The sequence below is a fragment of the Carlito syrichta genome, unplaced genomic scaffold, assembly GCF_000164805.1.
Source record: "Carlito syrichta isolate Samal-C Ts95f unplaced genomic scaffold, Tarsius_syrichta-2.0.1 Scaffold303683, whole genome shotgun sequence".
Lineage (NCBI taxonomy): Eukaryota > Metazoa > Chordata > Mammalia > Primates > Tarsiidae > Carlito > Carlito syrichta.
Window position 1 is genome coordinate 31,547 of NW_007247779.1, and position 16,135 is coordinate 47,681.

Consider the following 16,135-nt stretch of genomic DNA (forward strand, 5'->3'; position numbering starts at 1 on the left):
TACTTCCAAGTTTTTCTTTATTTACATATTGATCATCTTAAAAGCAGAAATTTTCATGTCATACAGAAGTTCAAAGAGGCGACAATTTGATCAAACTCCACAATGAATACAATTAATATTTTTTTAAACTAATTTAAACAGGTGGCAGAAGTGGGGTAACTGTAGACAATAAAAGCAGTCATTTGTCCTTAAGATTTTTATGTTCATGTAACCATTCTAAAATTATATAGAACTGGATTACTGCCATAAAAGTGTTAACTAAAGGTTCTGCCTAACATACTCCAAATGGCTGGGGGTGCAGTGGCATACACTTGTATTTCTAGCATTTTGGGAGGCTAAGGCGGGAAGACTTCCTGAGCCCAGGAAATTGAGACTAGTCTGGGCAACATAGTGAGACCCCTACCATCTCTACAAAAATTCAAAAAAATTAGCCAGGCATGGTAGTGTGCACCCATAGTCCCAGCTACCTGGGAGGGTGAGGCAGAAGGACTGCCTAAGTTCAGGAGATCAAGGTTGCAGTGATCATACCACTGTACTCTAGCCTAAGTGACAGAGGGAGATTCTGACTCAAAAAGAAAAACAAACAATAACAACAACAATTCAAATGGAAAAACATATCTTGGGCACTGACCTGTTGCTTTCAGGCTCAGACTGGGGTGAAACTCGATGATTATTTAGAATTCTTGTTGTGTAAGAATTTGTCGCTTCTGAAAGATGTCCTCTTGGAACACTTTGTTTTGCAGGACAAAAGCTTGGAATCGAAACAGGGTTTGTCCGAAACAATAGTTCAGTATTAATCTGTCAGTGGAGGAAAAAAAACGGATCTTAATATGTCCTTTTTCCTCTTATCCCAGATGATGACATGAGAACAATACCAAACATAAAAATTCCTTGTGCTACACCAGGGATCAATGAATGAACCAATGAGCTAAATTCAGCCTGCAAGCAGCTAAAAATGGTTTTACAGTTTTAAAGGATATGAACAAACAAAACAAAGAACACACAACAGAGGCTATATGTGGCCCACAAAGCCAAAAGGATTTACTATATGGTGACCCCTGTACTATAGTACTTATCAAGATATAATAAAATTAAACTACTAAAATTAAAGAAGGTCATAAAGATATTGCCTTTAAAAATTAAAGTAGAGGCCAGATGCCATGGCTCACGCCTATAATCCCAGCAATTTGGGAGGTGGAAGCGAGAGGATTGCCTGAGCCCACAGGTTCGAGACCAGCCTGGATAACTTGGTGAGACCTAATCTCTACAATAAATCAAAAAATTAGCTGGGCATGGTGGTGCATGCCTATAGTTCCAGCTACTTGGAAGGCTGATGCAGAAGGATCACCTGAGCCCAGCAGGTTGAGGCTGTGGTGGCCATGAGTGTGCCAACACATTCCAGACTGGGTGACAAAAGTGAAACTGACTCAAAAAAAGAAGAAAGAAATGAAAGAATGAATGGGGGTCAGGCAGAGTAGTCAATGGAAGAAAAACACTATAGTTTTCGTCCAGGTTAGCACTCAAATATGGCTTCCTTGGTGTTTCTGTGACTCTTTCCTTAACTGCCTATCTAACCAACAAAATAACAAAATTGAACACTTTGAATGATGTTGTTAGGTCAGAAAGTTAAAGTGGAAAAGAATGCAAGGAGGGGAATAATTTTAGAGGAGAGCTGGGCACAGTGGCTCATGCCTGTAATCCCAGCACTCTGGGAGGCTGAGACAAGAGGACTGCCTGAGTCTAGGAGTTCAAGACCAGCCTGGGCAACATGGGGAGACCTCATCTTTACCATAAATAAATTAAATTAACCAGGTGTAGTGGTGTGCACCTGTAGTCCCATCTACTTGGAAGGCTGAGGCAGGAGGATTATCTGAACCCAGAAGGTTGTGGCTGCAGTAGCCATGATCGTGCTATACATTCCAGCCCGAGCACCAAAGTGAGACTCTGTCTCAAAAAAAACCAGAATGTGAACTGAAAAATCAGATTCCTTCAATGTCTAAGTCCTAAGCATTATACAATACAAGACACAGTTATAAAACAGAAGGCTTAATTACCCGAGGGATCACTTCTGGTTGTCTGATCCTTAATTTTTCTCTGTTGCTTTAAAATAAAGATGAAAAAGATATATCAAATTTATTCCATTGTTATTTCTTAATCTTATTTCCCAATGACATATCTGCCATTTAACAACCGAGTTACTAAGAGATGTACCCTGAACTTTGCTTCAATTTCATTATGATCAGTAGTAAGTCCTTAAAGACAAGGAAAACCTTCTACCTTTTACCTTAGGACTACCCTAACGTCTGCCTGAATTTTTCCATCCCAGCAAGCATGGATTACAAACCTCCGAATTGGAACATCACATAGGTCTTTAACCAGTTACTTTACTTCCAATACTGATACTAGATTTCATTAAAGAATAATGTACACTATAAATCAAAGCCATCTGAAAGGCTCTTGTTGAACCTGGCCTTCTGTTATCCTGGCTATCTTTACCCAGTTTATCAATACTCCACCTCCATTTTCCTTTATTCCCATGCACATAAGTGTATAGCTGTAGAACACATGATTGCTCCCTGTACATTCTCATCTTACCCATTCTTCAAGTTCTATTACAAAAATGACCTCAATGGCTCAGCCTGTAATCCCAGCGCTTTGGGAGGCCGAGGTGAGTGGACTTCCTGAGCCTGTGGGTTCAAGACCAGCCCGGGCAACTTGGTGAGACCTCGTTTCTACAATAAATCAAAAATTGACTGGGTGTGGTAGCACATGCCTGTAGTTCCAGCTACTTGGAAGGCTGAGGTAGACGGATCGCTGGAGACCAGCAGGTTGACCTTGGGTGGCTGTGAGTGTGCCTCACCACTCCAGCTTGGGTGTCAGACTGAGACTCCAACTCAAAAAAGAAAAAAAGACCTCCTTCATGAAGCCTCCTCATCCATTTCTTCCCTCCCCTTCCTCAGTCAGAAGCAATTTCTCCCCATGAGCTGGACCGTAGCTTCTACAGGACTTGCCAACTTCTGAATGATAATATACGTGTCTCACCTTCTCATTTACACCTTTCTTATAAGCTTATAAAAGGGAGTACTCACTAATGATTCATCTGTGTATGATTCAAAAAGATAAACTACTCTTATGTAACGAATCTTAGAGATACAACAGTAATAAGCATGAGGTCAATAAATAGCATATATCCACAGCACAAATTTTAAAAAAGAAACAAAACACTTGATACTGTGCATTCTACATCATAATCTTTTTTCAGTAAACTAGCTTTACCCTGGGAGAAGCATCAACTAACACTGCTGACACATGTTGCCATTCATGACTTAGGTATTATTACCCACCATACATTAATACAGCACTCACGTCTTTTTGTAGGTTTTTTCGTAAGTGGGATGCACCAGATCCTCATCTTCAGGTTCTTCTGGAACCTCACAATTTCTAGTCAGAAAAATCACATGGCAATAACATGTCACCAGAGCCTATTCATACATAGTATGAACAGTACTTTCTGCCTTTCCAAAAGGGTACTACCAACTATATGGTACCTGAACTGTGGGTCAGGGTTATTGGAGCAATACCATTTTTCTGGAAGCTGATCTATCCCATCAGGTAATTTTCGCCACTTTAGACAGGAATCACATTGAACCCATGTCTGATCAGGACGTTTCCTGTCACAACACAAGAATAAAAATATTAGCATGAAAATATGGACTCCAGTACTTCATTAGATTTTCTATTCACATTTCCACTACACAATATCCCTACTGTTTAATTCCTTTCCTAAAAATGCTGTGACATAACAATTTTTTTAAAGTGTTTTAGCTGGGCAAGATGGCTCATGCCTATAATCCCAGCACTTGGGGAGGCTGAGGCAAGAGGATTATTTGACGTCAGTTTAAGTCCAGAACAAGAAATACAATGAGACCAAGGGGGGGCCCAAAAAGCAAAACAAAGCAACACAACCACCTTGGTTGCTCTACAAAAAAAATGAAAGTAGCATGCCTGTAGTCCCAGCTACATGGGAGGCTGAGATGGAAAGTTTGCTTGAGTCTAGGAAATCGAGGCTGCAGCGAGCTACAATGACATCACCACTGCACTCAACCAGGGAGACAGGGTAAAACCCTATCTCTGTAAAAAAAAAAAAAAAAAAATTTTTTAAATTTAAAAAACAACCTTTCCGACCCAGCATGGTGGTACATGCCTGCAGTCCCAGCTACTCAGAGGCGGAGGATCACTTCAGCCCAGGAGTTCAAGACTAGCTTGAGCAACATAGTAAGACCCTAAGTTGTCTCTAGAAACAACCCAAAAAACAAAATAAGAAAAAGAAACACATTTTCGTTGCCTTCCAAAGATTACAGGTCAAAGGTCAAATTGAACAGTGACTTAAATGTCTTGTTTAACTGCACTATAAAATTTATCCTATGATAATGACAAAAAAATTCCAAATGCCTTGCCCTGAAATTATTATTAAGTTAGCATGTACAACATCAAATCTACAGTATGTTGTGCTGGCTCACACCTGTATTCAAGACCAGCCCGGGCAGCTTGATGAGACTCATCAAATAATAAATAAATAAATAAAGGTTGTATGCACCTGTAGCAAGTTGGGATCGTGACTGTGCCACTGCACTCCAGCCAAGACAACACAGTTAGACTCTGACTAAATAAATAAATATTACAATGACTCCTGTAAAGAATTTATGTAGATTAATCTTACATATGAAAACTTCACCTGAATGCCAACAGCTTTTTTTTTTTTTGAGTTGGAGTCTCACTCTGTCACCCAGACAGGAGTGCAGTGGCTGCTCCTGGCCACTGCAGTCTCGACCTGCTGGGCTCTGGCGATCCTTCTGCCTCAGCCTTCCAAGTAGCTGGAACTACAGGCGCGCTACCACGCCTGGCTAATTTTTGATTTATTGTAGAGATGAGGTCTTGCCAAGTTGCCCAGGCAGGTCTCGAACCCGCGGGCTCAGGCAATCCACTCACCTCGGCCTCCCAAAGCGATTGGATTACCGGCCAAGCCACTGAGCCCAACTGCCAACAGCTTTAAAAAGCTAGTTTTGGGCCGGGTTTGGTGGCCCACACCTGTAATCCCAGCACTTTGGGAGGGGAAGGCGAAAGGACTGCCTGAGTCCAGGGTTTTGAGAACAGCCTGGGCAACTTGGTGAGACCTCACCTCTATAACAAATCAAAAAATTAGCTGGGCATGGTGATGTGTGCCTGTGGTTCCAATTACTCAGAAGGCTGAGGTGGAAGGATCACCTGAGTCCAGCAGAGCTAAGGTTGTGGTGGCTGTGAGTGTGCCACTTGCACTCCAGCCTGGGTGACAGAGTGAGACTTCTACTCAAAAAATAAAATAAAAAAAATAAAAAAGCCAGTTTTGGGAAAAAGCATTTAGACATTTATAAAACCTTAGTTTATAAGGTAAAAATAAACCCCTTGTTTGAGATTACCACTGTTAACTTTTTAAATCCTGGCAGCAATTTTCAATGTTTATAAAAGTATGCATATGTATACTTTAAAAAATCCAATGGGAAATTTAAATACTGAGGATGCATTTTTCTTGCTTTTCATTATTTATCTCGGATATCTTTCCATATTAGTACACAAGGATATTGTTCACTCATTGATGTATAAGATTCTTACCATGTACAACATGTTACTAAGTCAGCTATCATACTGTTCAATTCTTACAACTCTAAAACGTAAATCCTACTAATGGTAGCATTTTATATGGAAGAGAAAATAGAAGTTTTCAAGAGGCCAGGTAACATGTACAATGTCATATGACTACTTATATAGCAGAACTAGAATCTGAAATCAGGTTTAGATCCATAATCCTAATAACTACATTATACCAGTGGTTTTAAACTTTTTTTTTTTTTTTGAGTTGGAGTCTCACTCTGTCGCCCAGACTGGAGTGCAGTGGCCGCTCCCAGTCACTGTAAGCCTCGACCTGCTGGGCTCCGGCGATCCTTCCACCTCAGTCTTCCAAGTAGCTGGAACTACAGGCGTGCCCTACCACGCCCGGCTCATTTTTTGATTTACTGTAGAGATGAGGTCTCGCCTGCCCAAGTGGGTCTTGAACCCATGGGCTCAGGCAATCCACTCACCTCAACCTCCCAAAGGCGCAGGATTACAGACTGAGCCACCGAGCCTGGCTGGTTTTAAACTCTTATACAATCCATTAATGGATCATGAAATCAATTTAATAGGTCACAATTAGCATTTGACAAATGAAATGACAGCATCATGTATCACACATGTGGGTAAACATTGTTTCATGAATCCTTTGTGTATATGTATACATGCGTATGTTCAGTCACTGATTTTAAAGTGTGCTGAATCATGTTGCAGAATTCATTCCTTAATGAGTTAAAGTCATAAGTTTGTGAAACACTGTATGATCATTATACTCTCCAATACTATATCTTAAGAGTGAGTTGATTTTTAAAAAATATACTTACTGTATATCTTCAACTGGCAAACTTAGAGGATACTCTGCATTCTTCTTCACTTTCATTTCATTCCAATAATCATTCAGTTTTTCTCCTAGTGCTGCTATTGTAAGCCTTTAAAAAGTAAATTATAAAACCAATTCAAGAAAAAATATAATAAAGATTAAATCTTTTCAAACACAAAAAGAAATAATAAATCTAATAATCGCATGAACACTGTGAGACCAAAAACCCCCAAAATGTACAGTTAATAAAGATCATTCAAAACACAACTGACCCTTAAAGAACATAAGTTTGAACTGCGTGGGTCCAATTATTTACACACTTTTTTCAAAAAATATACTGGGAAATTTTTTTGGAAATTTGTAACAACCTAAAAAAACTTGCAGATTAAATGTGTAGCACAGATAAATATATACAACTGTATTATAAAAAGTTAAAATTTATCAAAACATACACACATAATTACAGACAGTATGTGGCATCATTTGCAGTTAAGAGAAATGTAAAGAAATGTGAAGGTTGCACCTGGGCACAGTAGCTCAAGCGTGTAATCCCAGTACTTTGAGAGGCCAAGGCAAGAGGACTGCCTGAGTTCAGGGGTTTGAGACCAGTCTGGGCAACTCAGTGAGACTTTGTCTCTACAATAAATCATAAAATTAGCCTGGCATGGTGGTGCGCACCTATAGTTCCAGCTATTTGGAAAACTGAGGCAGAAGGACTGCCTGAGCCCAGCAGACTGAGGTTGCAGTAGCCATGAGTGTGCCATTGCACTCTAGCCTGAGTGACAGAGTGAGACTCCAACTCAAAAAAAAAGAAATGCGAAAGTGCAATATTAAATTTTAATAGCATAAAATTAACTGCAGTACATATTGTAGTACTAGAATAATTTCACATCTACCTCCTGTTACTATTGTGGTGAGCACAAGTGTTTTAAGTATTCACTGAAAACGAAGTGTGGTGGCTAAGCAGTTCGTCTGTACAGGAAATTTCTTATCACAGTAAAAAGTGACCTCTTGACTTGATTATTTTTCATGTTCACTGCAATTCTGTAGACCTTGAATAACACCACAGGACCCAAAGAGTCACTATTGATGCTGGAAGTGCTCTCAAGCAGCAGAGAAAAGGCATGACATTACAAGAAAAAGTTGAATTGCTTGATATATACTACAGATTGAAGTTCGCTGCTGCAGTTATCCACCATTTCAAGATTAAAAATAATAATAATAACCAGCATAAAGATCATTGTAAAAAAAAATATGTGAAATTGTTGCTGCAGCTACACCAAAACGCACGAAACCTTGCACTTTTTATGAAATATTCGTTTGTCTCATTTTGAAAATGCAACTTTATGTGGGTGCAGATTTGGTGTAAGAGACATACTATGAACTCTAATATTAAACTCAGGAAAAAGTGAAGTCATAATACTACAACTTAAAGCAAAAGGAAGGTGAGAGATCCGAAGCTGAAGATCCTTTAATGCCAGTAAAGGATGATTTGATAATTTCAGAAAGAAGTATGGCTTTTTAAAATGCTACGAAAATAGAAGCATCTTCTGCTAACCAAGTGGCAGGAGTTCACAGATGCCATTCAAAAAGTCATTGAGGTCGAGACTGTCAAGGCTATGGTAGCTGTGACCGTGTCACTGCACTCCAGCCTGGGTGACAGAGACAGACTCTGATTCCAAAAAATAAAAATAAAAAGTCACTGAGAATAAAGAACATCTATTTGAACAGCTTTTAGTTCAGATAAAGAGTGTCCTATTCTGGGAGGATAAAAATGCCACTAAGAACATTTACCAGTAGGGAAAAGAAGAACATACCAGGATTGAAGACATGAAGGGACAGACTAACCTTACTGTTTTATGCAAATACTGTAAAGTTTACAGTCAGGAAGATGCTGCCTTGTGGGCAGCGTGAGAGCCGGAGCTAGCTGGTGGGAGCCATGGCAGGACAAGTATTTAGAAAGTTTCTTCCGCTCTTTGAGTATTAGTTGAAAGGAGCGCAGTCGAAACTAAAACCAAGGGAGGCACTATGCTTCTAGAAAAATCTCAGGGAAAGGTACTGCAGGCAATAGTGGTGGCCATTGGCTCGGGCGCCAAAGGAAAGGGTAGAGAGATTCAATCAGTTAGTGTGAAAGTTGGAGATAAAGTTCTTCTCCCAGAATATGGAGGCACCAAAGTAGTTCTAGACGACAAGAATTATTTCTTATTTAAGATGGTGACATTCTTGGAAGGTATGTGGACTGAAGCAAAACACTGTTGAAATGGCATCAACATGAAACTGTCCATTCCACTGAAGTTGTGAAATCTTTCCTCATGTAAATAATTTTCATGTCTTTCTTTTATAATAAACTAATGATATCTAAACTAATGACATCCAGTGTCTAAAATTTAGTTTCATTGTACTGATATAAACATTTTCAAATAAAAATATGAAAATAAATGGTTCATCTTAAAAAAAAAAATTTAAAAGATGCTAACCTCTAAGCCTTAAAGGGAAAAGGTGAACATCAGCTGTCAGCCTTTTGATTGAACTGGAAGGCCTGGACGAGAACCCTTTTATGATTGGTTCCATCAACGCTTTGTCCCTGAAGTAACGAAGTATTCTGCCAGTAAGGGACTGCCTTTGAAAGTTCTTTGAATACCAGACAGCGCCCTGGCCACCCCGCATCCCTTGAATTCAAGACCAAAGGCATCCAAGTGGTCTACAGGCCCCAAATACAACGTTTCTATCCAGCCTTCAGATCACAAGGGGATTTTAAGGTTCATTACACATAATACTTCATAGAAAAGGACTGACAATGCTGTGGAAGAGAATCCTGAGAGAGAGAACACCATGAAAGCCTGGAAGGATTACACTATTGAAGATGTGTATGTATGTGTGTGTGTGCTGTGAAATCCATCAAGCTCCTCAAAATAAAATCCTGCTGTGTTCAGATGTGCATGACTTCACAGGATTTTCAACAGAGCCAATCAAGGAAATCATGAGACTGTGGAAATGCCAAGAAAAGATGAGCAGCAAGGGGTTTCCAGATATAAAAGGATTGTCTGGCCATACAATTTTTAAAAATTAAGACAAAAAGATTTATGCCACTTCCCAACTATATTAACTTAATGTATGGGAAGTTTTCTAAAAATTGATTCAATCTCAAAGGAATGACTCTATGTCATCTAAAATGGTTAAAAATTATTTATGCTATCCCCTTGATTCTTTTTTTTTGTCTGTTGGATCTGTAGCCATGTCTTCCTCTTCATTTATGATATGATGATTTGCATGTTCTCTGTTTTTTTCTTGATCAGTCTTGCTATACTCTTATAGACTTTATAATCTTATCAAAGAACACCCTTTGGTTTTTTTATTCTATCAGTTATTAATTTATTATTTCTCAGCTCCAGGTTCTGGTACTCTATTATTATTTAGCCAAAGCCCAGAAGTTCCTCAGAGTATCTCCAGCTGTGTCCTCAGCCCAGGCTCTACCCACCCGCTAGCGGAAGTCTGTTGGCTTCAGCAATATAGGACACCTTATACAGACAAGCTCCAGCCAAAGCACACCCTCTGTCAATGGTAGGCTGCGTCTTCTATTTACCTGTTTAAATTACTGACTTCTGGCCAGGCATGGTACCTGTAATCCCAGCACTTTGGGAGGCTGAGGCGGAAGGATAACTTGAGCCCAGTAGTTCAAAAGCAGTCTAGGCAACGTAGCAAGACTTCATATTCACACAAAATTTAAAAATAAAAAAATTAGCTGGGCATGATGACATATGCCTGTAGTCCCAGCTACTTGGAAGGCAGAGGTAGATCACCTTAGCCTAGAAGGTCAAGGATACAGTGAGCCACGATCGTGTCACTACACTCCAACCTGCACGACAGAGTGAGACTCTGACTCAGAAACATTAATAAATACAAGGAGGCCAGGCATGGTGGCTCAAGCCTATAATCTCAGTACTTTGGGAGCCGAGGAGGGAGACCAGCCTAGCAACTTGGCGAGATCTCATCTCCATAAAAAATCAAGTAAAACTAGCTGGCTGTGATGGCACATGCCTATAGTTCCAACTACTTGGAAGGCTGAGGCAGAAGTTGAGCCCAACAGGTCGAGGTTGTGGTAGCCATGAGTGTGCCACTGCACTCCAGCCTGGGCAACAGTTAAGACTCTGACTCAAAAATTAAACTAAAAAATCAAAAATAAATATATAAATAAAGTAAAAAAGATATATATATAAATAATTGACTTCTTTTTAAAATTTACTTTGGAAATACTTTCATACCTTTTCCTTAGCTAAATTTTTTGCCATCTCATGAATATTTTTATATTTAATTATGGAATTTAATTATATTATAGAACTTTAAGAAAATGGGTGAGGGGCTTACACAGGAAACTAATTTGCTGGACTCGTTGGCTCACACCTATAATCCCAGCATTTTGGGAGGCGGAGACAAGAGGATTGCCTGAGCTCAGGAATTTGAGACCAACTTGAGCAACATGGCGAGATACTATCTCTACAATACATCAAAAAATTAGCCAGGCCTGGTAGTTCTAGATACTTGGAAGGTTGAAGCAGAAGGACCAACTCAGCCCAGGAGATCATGGCTGCGGTGGCCATTTATATGCCACTGTACTCCAGCCTGGGTGACAAAGTGAGACTCTGACAAAAACAAACCAAACCACCACCAACAAAAAAAACGAAACTAATTTAACCATATTTCATTTTAGGAATTGTAATCTACTCCATTACAAGTAATATACTCTAACCTATGTTTACTAATGAGGTATTTCGGAGATTCATATAAGACAGAGTAAGTTCTTGCTTTCCTGGTAACCCATTTCTAGAAAATCTCAGCCAATAATTTAAATAGGAAACATACCTGTACTCATTAGTATAGTCGAAATCTTGTTTATTATGTGTCGGTTTAAGGAAATTACACTCTATAATTCCAACTACTCCAACACCCATATTGTTTGCCTGAAAAAATAAGATGAAATCAGCAGGTTAAGCAAAGACAGGATACTCAAAATAACTATCCTTAAAGATTTACAATTTTTTACTAGGTATTTTTCTACACTTTATCTTATAATATTCTTTTATTTTTATGAAACTCAGACTGAAAAGATACTGTCTGGTAGGTGACTTATTTTCCAGAGTTAATACCTAAACATATTAGAGTCTCCCTCCAAAATCATTTCCACTGTTGACAAGTATCCATTTAGGCGAGAATTATCATCCTCAATTTTATTTATTTATTTTTGTTTCTTTCAGTCAGAGTCTCACTCTGTTGCCCCAGCTGAAGTGCAGTGGCATGATCAATGGCTCATCACAGCCTCAAACTCCTGGGCTCAGGTGATCCTTCTGCCTCAGCATCCTGAATAGCTGGGTCTGCAAGCACACACCACCAGGTCTGGTTAATTTTTTTTTCCTTTGGAAGAATTGCGGGAGCCCAGCAGGTCAATGCTGGGGTGGCAATGAGTGTGTCATGGCACTCCAGCCTGGGGGACAGAATGAGACGCCAACTCAAAAAGGAAAAGTAGAATCCACAAATAATTCCTTTTGATACTCTGTAGTACCTAGCAAAGGCTACATAAAAGTTGGGAGTTATTTGCCTGAAATTACATAACTAGATGCTAATGATAATTTTTAAAAACCTAGGTCTGGTGACTTTTTAAACCTTGCTAGCTAAAATACTGCACTAAATATATGAGTCATATTCTGATTATCTATGTGATTGACAGGTATATTTTAACCATGACTGTAGCTTCTTTTTTTCTTTTTTGTTTTTTGGAGTCAGAGTCTCACTCTGTTGCCCAGATTGGAGAGTAGTGGCACACTCACAGCTACCCTGGCATCAACCTAATGGGCTCAGGCGATTCTTACACCTCAGTCTTCCAAGTAGCCGGAACTACAGGTGTACACTTCCATGCCCAGCTAACTTCTCTGATATCTGTAGAGATGAGGTCTCACCAAGTTGCCCAGGTTGGTCTCAAATCCATGGGCTCAGGCAATCCTCTTACCTCGACCTCCCAGAGTGCTAGGATTATAAGCACGAGCCACTGAGCCTGGCCTAATAATGTGTAACTTATAAAAAGAAAAATTTCATAAACACAGCTTTAAACCATACAAATCTAATCATAATCCTGGCTTATTAAAAACCATCAGTGGCTCCACATCTCATACCATTTGCAAATTACTGCAATAACAAGACCCCCTCATTTGTAGTTCTTGTCCATCTTCTCTGCAGCCTTATCTTCCTGCCTCTCTCTCATTCCTGTCCCCCACTTGAAACAACATGAGCCAGCCAGTCAGGCAAGGTGACGGATGGCTATAATCCCAGCACTCTGGGAGGCCGAGTTGGGAGGAGTTTGGGCCAGCCTGAGCAAAATAAGCAAGATCTCCACACAAAAAAAATTAAAAATATTATGTGTTGAGGTGGCACACGCCTGTAGTTCCAGGCTACTTGGAAGGTATGATTGAAGAATTGCCTGAGCCCAGGAGAGGTTGAGGCAGTATAAGCCATGATCATGCCATTGCATTCCAGTCTGAACAAGAGAATGAGACCCTGACTCAAAAAAAAAAGAAGAAACACGGAAGCATGTCATACCCTCAGAAGCCCTTTTCCTTTCCTTTGCAGATGTTCTCTTTGCCTGGAAAGCCCTTTCAGACTTCCCAACACAGTGAAGTCAACCGAGACTCATCAATCAACTCTTTCCCTAAGGTGCCTTTTCTAACACTTCCAAGGATGTCTCATAGTCCTATCAGCAAATTGAGCTCCAAGAGCATGCTCTGTATCTTATTTTAATATTTTTGCTAAACATCCAGCATGACACATTCTAACAGGTATCTGATACCCATATAATGTTTGCTGAATCCACAGAATGTAAATACTAGATCCAGTCCATCATTTGATAAAGACAAACATTAAGTTTGCCGTAACAAGCTATTTTTAAAAGGGCAAGCTTATACATAAATTATACACAATGCCAATTTAACTGGATTGGGAAAAGGGTTTGTATCTTAGTTAAGTCAGATTCATGAACGACAAGAGAATTTATAGTCTGTAGTAGATACAAACTTCATTTGCTTCCGCAAAATGCTACATTCTGGGTTATGCCTTGTAAAATGAGAGTATTACAACTCTTGTTGAGTAGTATTCAAGAGAAACTACAGCAGTAGGCTAGGGGTGGTGACTGGCGCCTACAATCCCAGCACTTTGGTAGGCCAAGGTGAAAGGATTACCTGAGCCCACGGGTTTGAGACCAGCCCAGACAACTCGGCGAGACCTCATCTCTACAATAAATCAAAAAATTAGCTGGGTGTGGTGGAGTGTGCCTGTAGTTCCAGCTACTTGGAAGGCTAAGGCAAAAGGACCACCTGAGCCCAGCAGGTCGAGGCTGCAGTGGCCCTGAGCGTGCCACTGCACTCAAGCCTGGGCGACAGTGTGAGACTCCAACTCCAAAAAAATAAAATAAAACCCACAGCAGTATACTGTGTACTGCTCACATCATTCTATTAAAAATTTAGAATGAAAAATGGGCCAGACGCAGTGGCTCACACCTGTAATTCCAACACTTTGGGGGCCAAAGCTTGAGGATTGTCTGAGCTCAAGTTTGAGAACATGGCGACATCTCATCTCTACAATAAACTGAAAAATTAGCTGGGCATGGTGGTGGTACATGCCTATATTTCCAGTTACTTGGAAGGCTGAGGCAGAAAGATTGCTTGAGCTCAGCAGGTTGATATTGTGGTAGCCATGATTGAGCCACTACACTGTAGCCTGGGCAACAGAGTGACACTCTGACTCAAAATAAATAAATACATTTTTTTTAAATTTAAAATAAAAAAAGGTGAACAGAAAATATAAACCAGAGGACTGGAAAACAAAATTATGCCTAGCCTTAAGACTTTTACACAAAGTTGATTTTCAGAATAATCAATGATTCTTAGAAATAAACACCGGATCCATATCCAAAAGCAGTCAAAATATCCACAGTCACAGTTAGATCGTAGGCGAGTAGATTAACCTATTCATTAATCCCAATTTCCTTATCCATAAAATACAGATAAAATATTCTGTTCCCCCGCAAAGGATTATTTAAAATCAAATGAGAAATTAATAAAAAAGTTAAAATGCCACACTGTTATTTTTAAATGACTGACATTTCAAAGTCAGGCAAAAAGCACAGTTCAAGTACTTTACATTTGACAAAATAACACTTATTATCCCAACTTTTGTAAAATATAGACATTTTCCTTTTTTGTGTGTGTTGGAGTCTCACTCTGCCACTCAGGCTGGAGCACAGTGACACGCTCACAGCCACCGCAGCCTTGACCTGCTGGGCTCAGGTAATCCTTCCACCTCAGCCGTGCAAGTAGCTGAAACTATAGGCATGTGCCACCATGCCCAATTAATTTTTTGATTTGTTGTAGAGACAAGGTCTAGCCAAGTTGCCCAGGCTGGTCTTGAATCTCTGGGCTTAGGCAATCCCTCCTGCCTCTACCTCCCAGAGTGCTGGGATTATAGGCGTGAGCCACCTTGCCCAGCTGATATTTTCTTTTCAAATATGAAGACTTACCCTTAACTGACATCCAACTTTTTCATAAGCTTTGATGAGTCTATTTTTGTGATACATCATTATCCCATAATGATCTTTATTTCTGCAGTTGAATCCAAAAGTAATTCTCACTGTTTTAGTCTTAAAATGTTAAGGAAAATTCTGAACATAACACTTCATTCACTCACTTCAACTCATCTTTTCTGTGTCAGTATCTAGTTAAGTCCAAAAGTATGTAAGGAAGGGTAAAGTTGGAGAGGACTAGATTCCACAACAGGATAAAAGAGGAAAGGGACAAGGAAAACATACTTGACTGACATATATCTATACAAAATCATACAAAAGGAAAAGGATACTAAAAACTTGGGTCGATAGACATCACGTTCAATGTAAGCAAGACTCTTCGAAACTAGTTGTGTCTTCACTTTCTGTCCACGTAAGATGATCTGCATTCTTGGCTTTAGATATAATATACTGCAGTAAGCCTGCAAAAGAACATAACATCTGTCCTTTCCAGATAATTCTCTACAGATCTGCTCAACATTAGTTGGACATGGTTAAATAAAAAGCTATCACCTTGTCTTAATAAAAGACATTAACTTTTCATTAAAATAACAGACTATAAAGCTGTGCTATTCTAATTTGATTATTTTTCATTTAAGTAAACTCAACATACCATGGCCAGTAAAAATGATTGACAGAATACAATCTACAGATCTCTATAGACACTAATAAATTATTTAGTGAAAAAAGGTTATAAAACAGCATGTACGGCATGATCTCATTTTAGTTTTTAAAAACTTACATATGTACAAAAAATAACATTTTCTGACTTTTCTTTCAAATACATATATTGCTATTATAATTTAAAAAGGCAAAAATAGGCTTGGTGTGGCAGCTCATGACTGTAATCCATAAATTTTGGGAGCCCAAGACAGAAGGATTGCTTGAGACTAGGTGTTTAAGACCAGTCTGGATAACATAGCAATACACTCTTTCTATTAAAAAAAAAAAAAAAAAAAAAAAAAAAGGTCAGGCTCGGTGGCTTAGCCTGTAATCCTAGCGCTTTGGGAGGCTGAGGCAAGTGGATTGCCTGTTGCCTGAGCCTGAGGGGTTCAAGACCAACCCAG

The 16,135-nt window shown here is 39.4% G+C and overlaps 1 protein-coding gene and 1 pseudogene across 3 annotated transcripts in view; one reads left to right on the top strand and one right to left on the bottom strand.

The window, feature by feature from the left end:
- The window catches only part of MORC3 (MORC family CW-type zinc finger 3), a 50,479-nt gene that overhangs the window by 11,333 nt on the left and 23,011 nt on the right, over nt 1–16,135 (bottom strand). For 2 of the 3 annotated variants that reach the window (XM_008059062.2, XM_008059064.2), the window contains 8 exons: nt 15,362–15,490; nt 15,027–15,146; nt 11,327–11,424; nt 6,471–6,575; nt 3,549–3,671; nt 3,367–3,441; nt 2,055–2,100; nt 632–798 (listed from right to left, as the gene is read on the bottom strand). In XM_008059062.2, coding sequence (XP_008057253.1) covers nt 632–798; nt 2,055–2,100; nt 3,367–3,441; nt 3,549–3,671; nt 6,471–6,575; nt 11,327–11,424; nt 15,027–15,146; nt 15,362–15,490 — 863 coding nt within the window. The remainder of the gene's footprint in view (nt 1–631; nt 799–2,054; nt 2,101–3,366; nt 3,442–3,548; nt 3,672–6,470; nt 6,576–11,326; nt 11,425–15,026; nt 15,147–15,361; nt 15,491–16,135) is intronic. The other variant, XM_021712888.1, reaches the window with a different exon arrangement.
- LOC103261427 lies at nt 8,406–8,709 on the top strand (annotated as a pseudogene).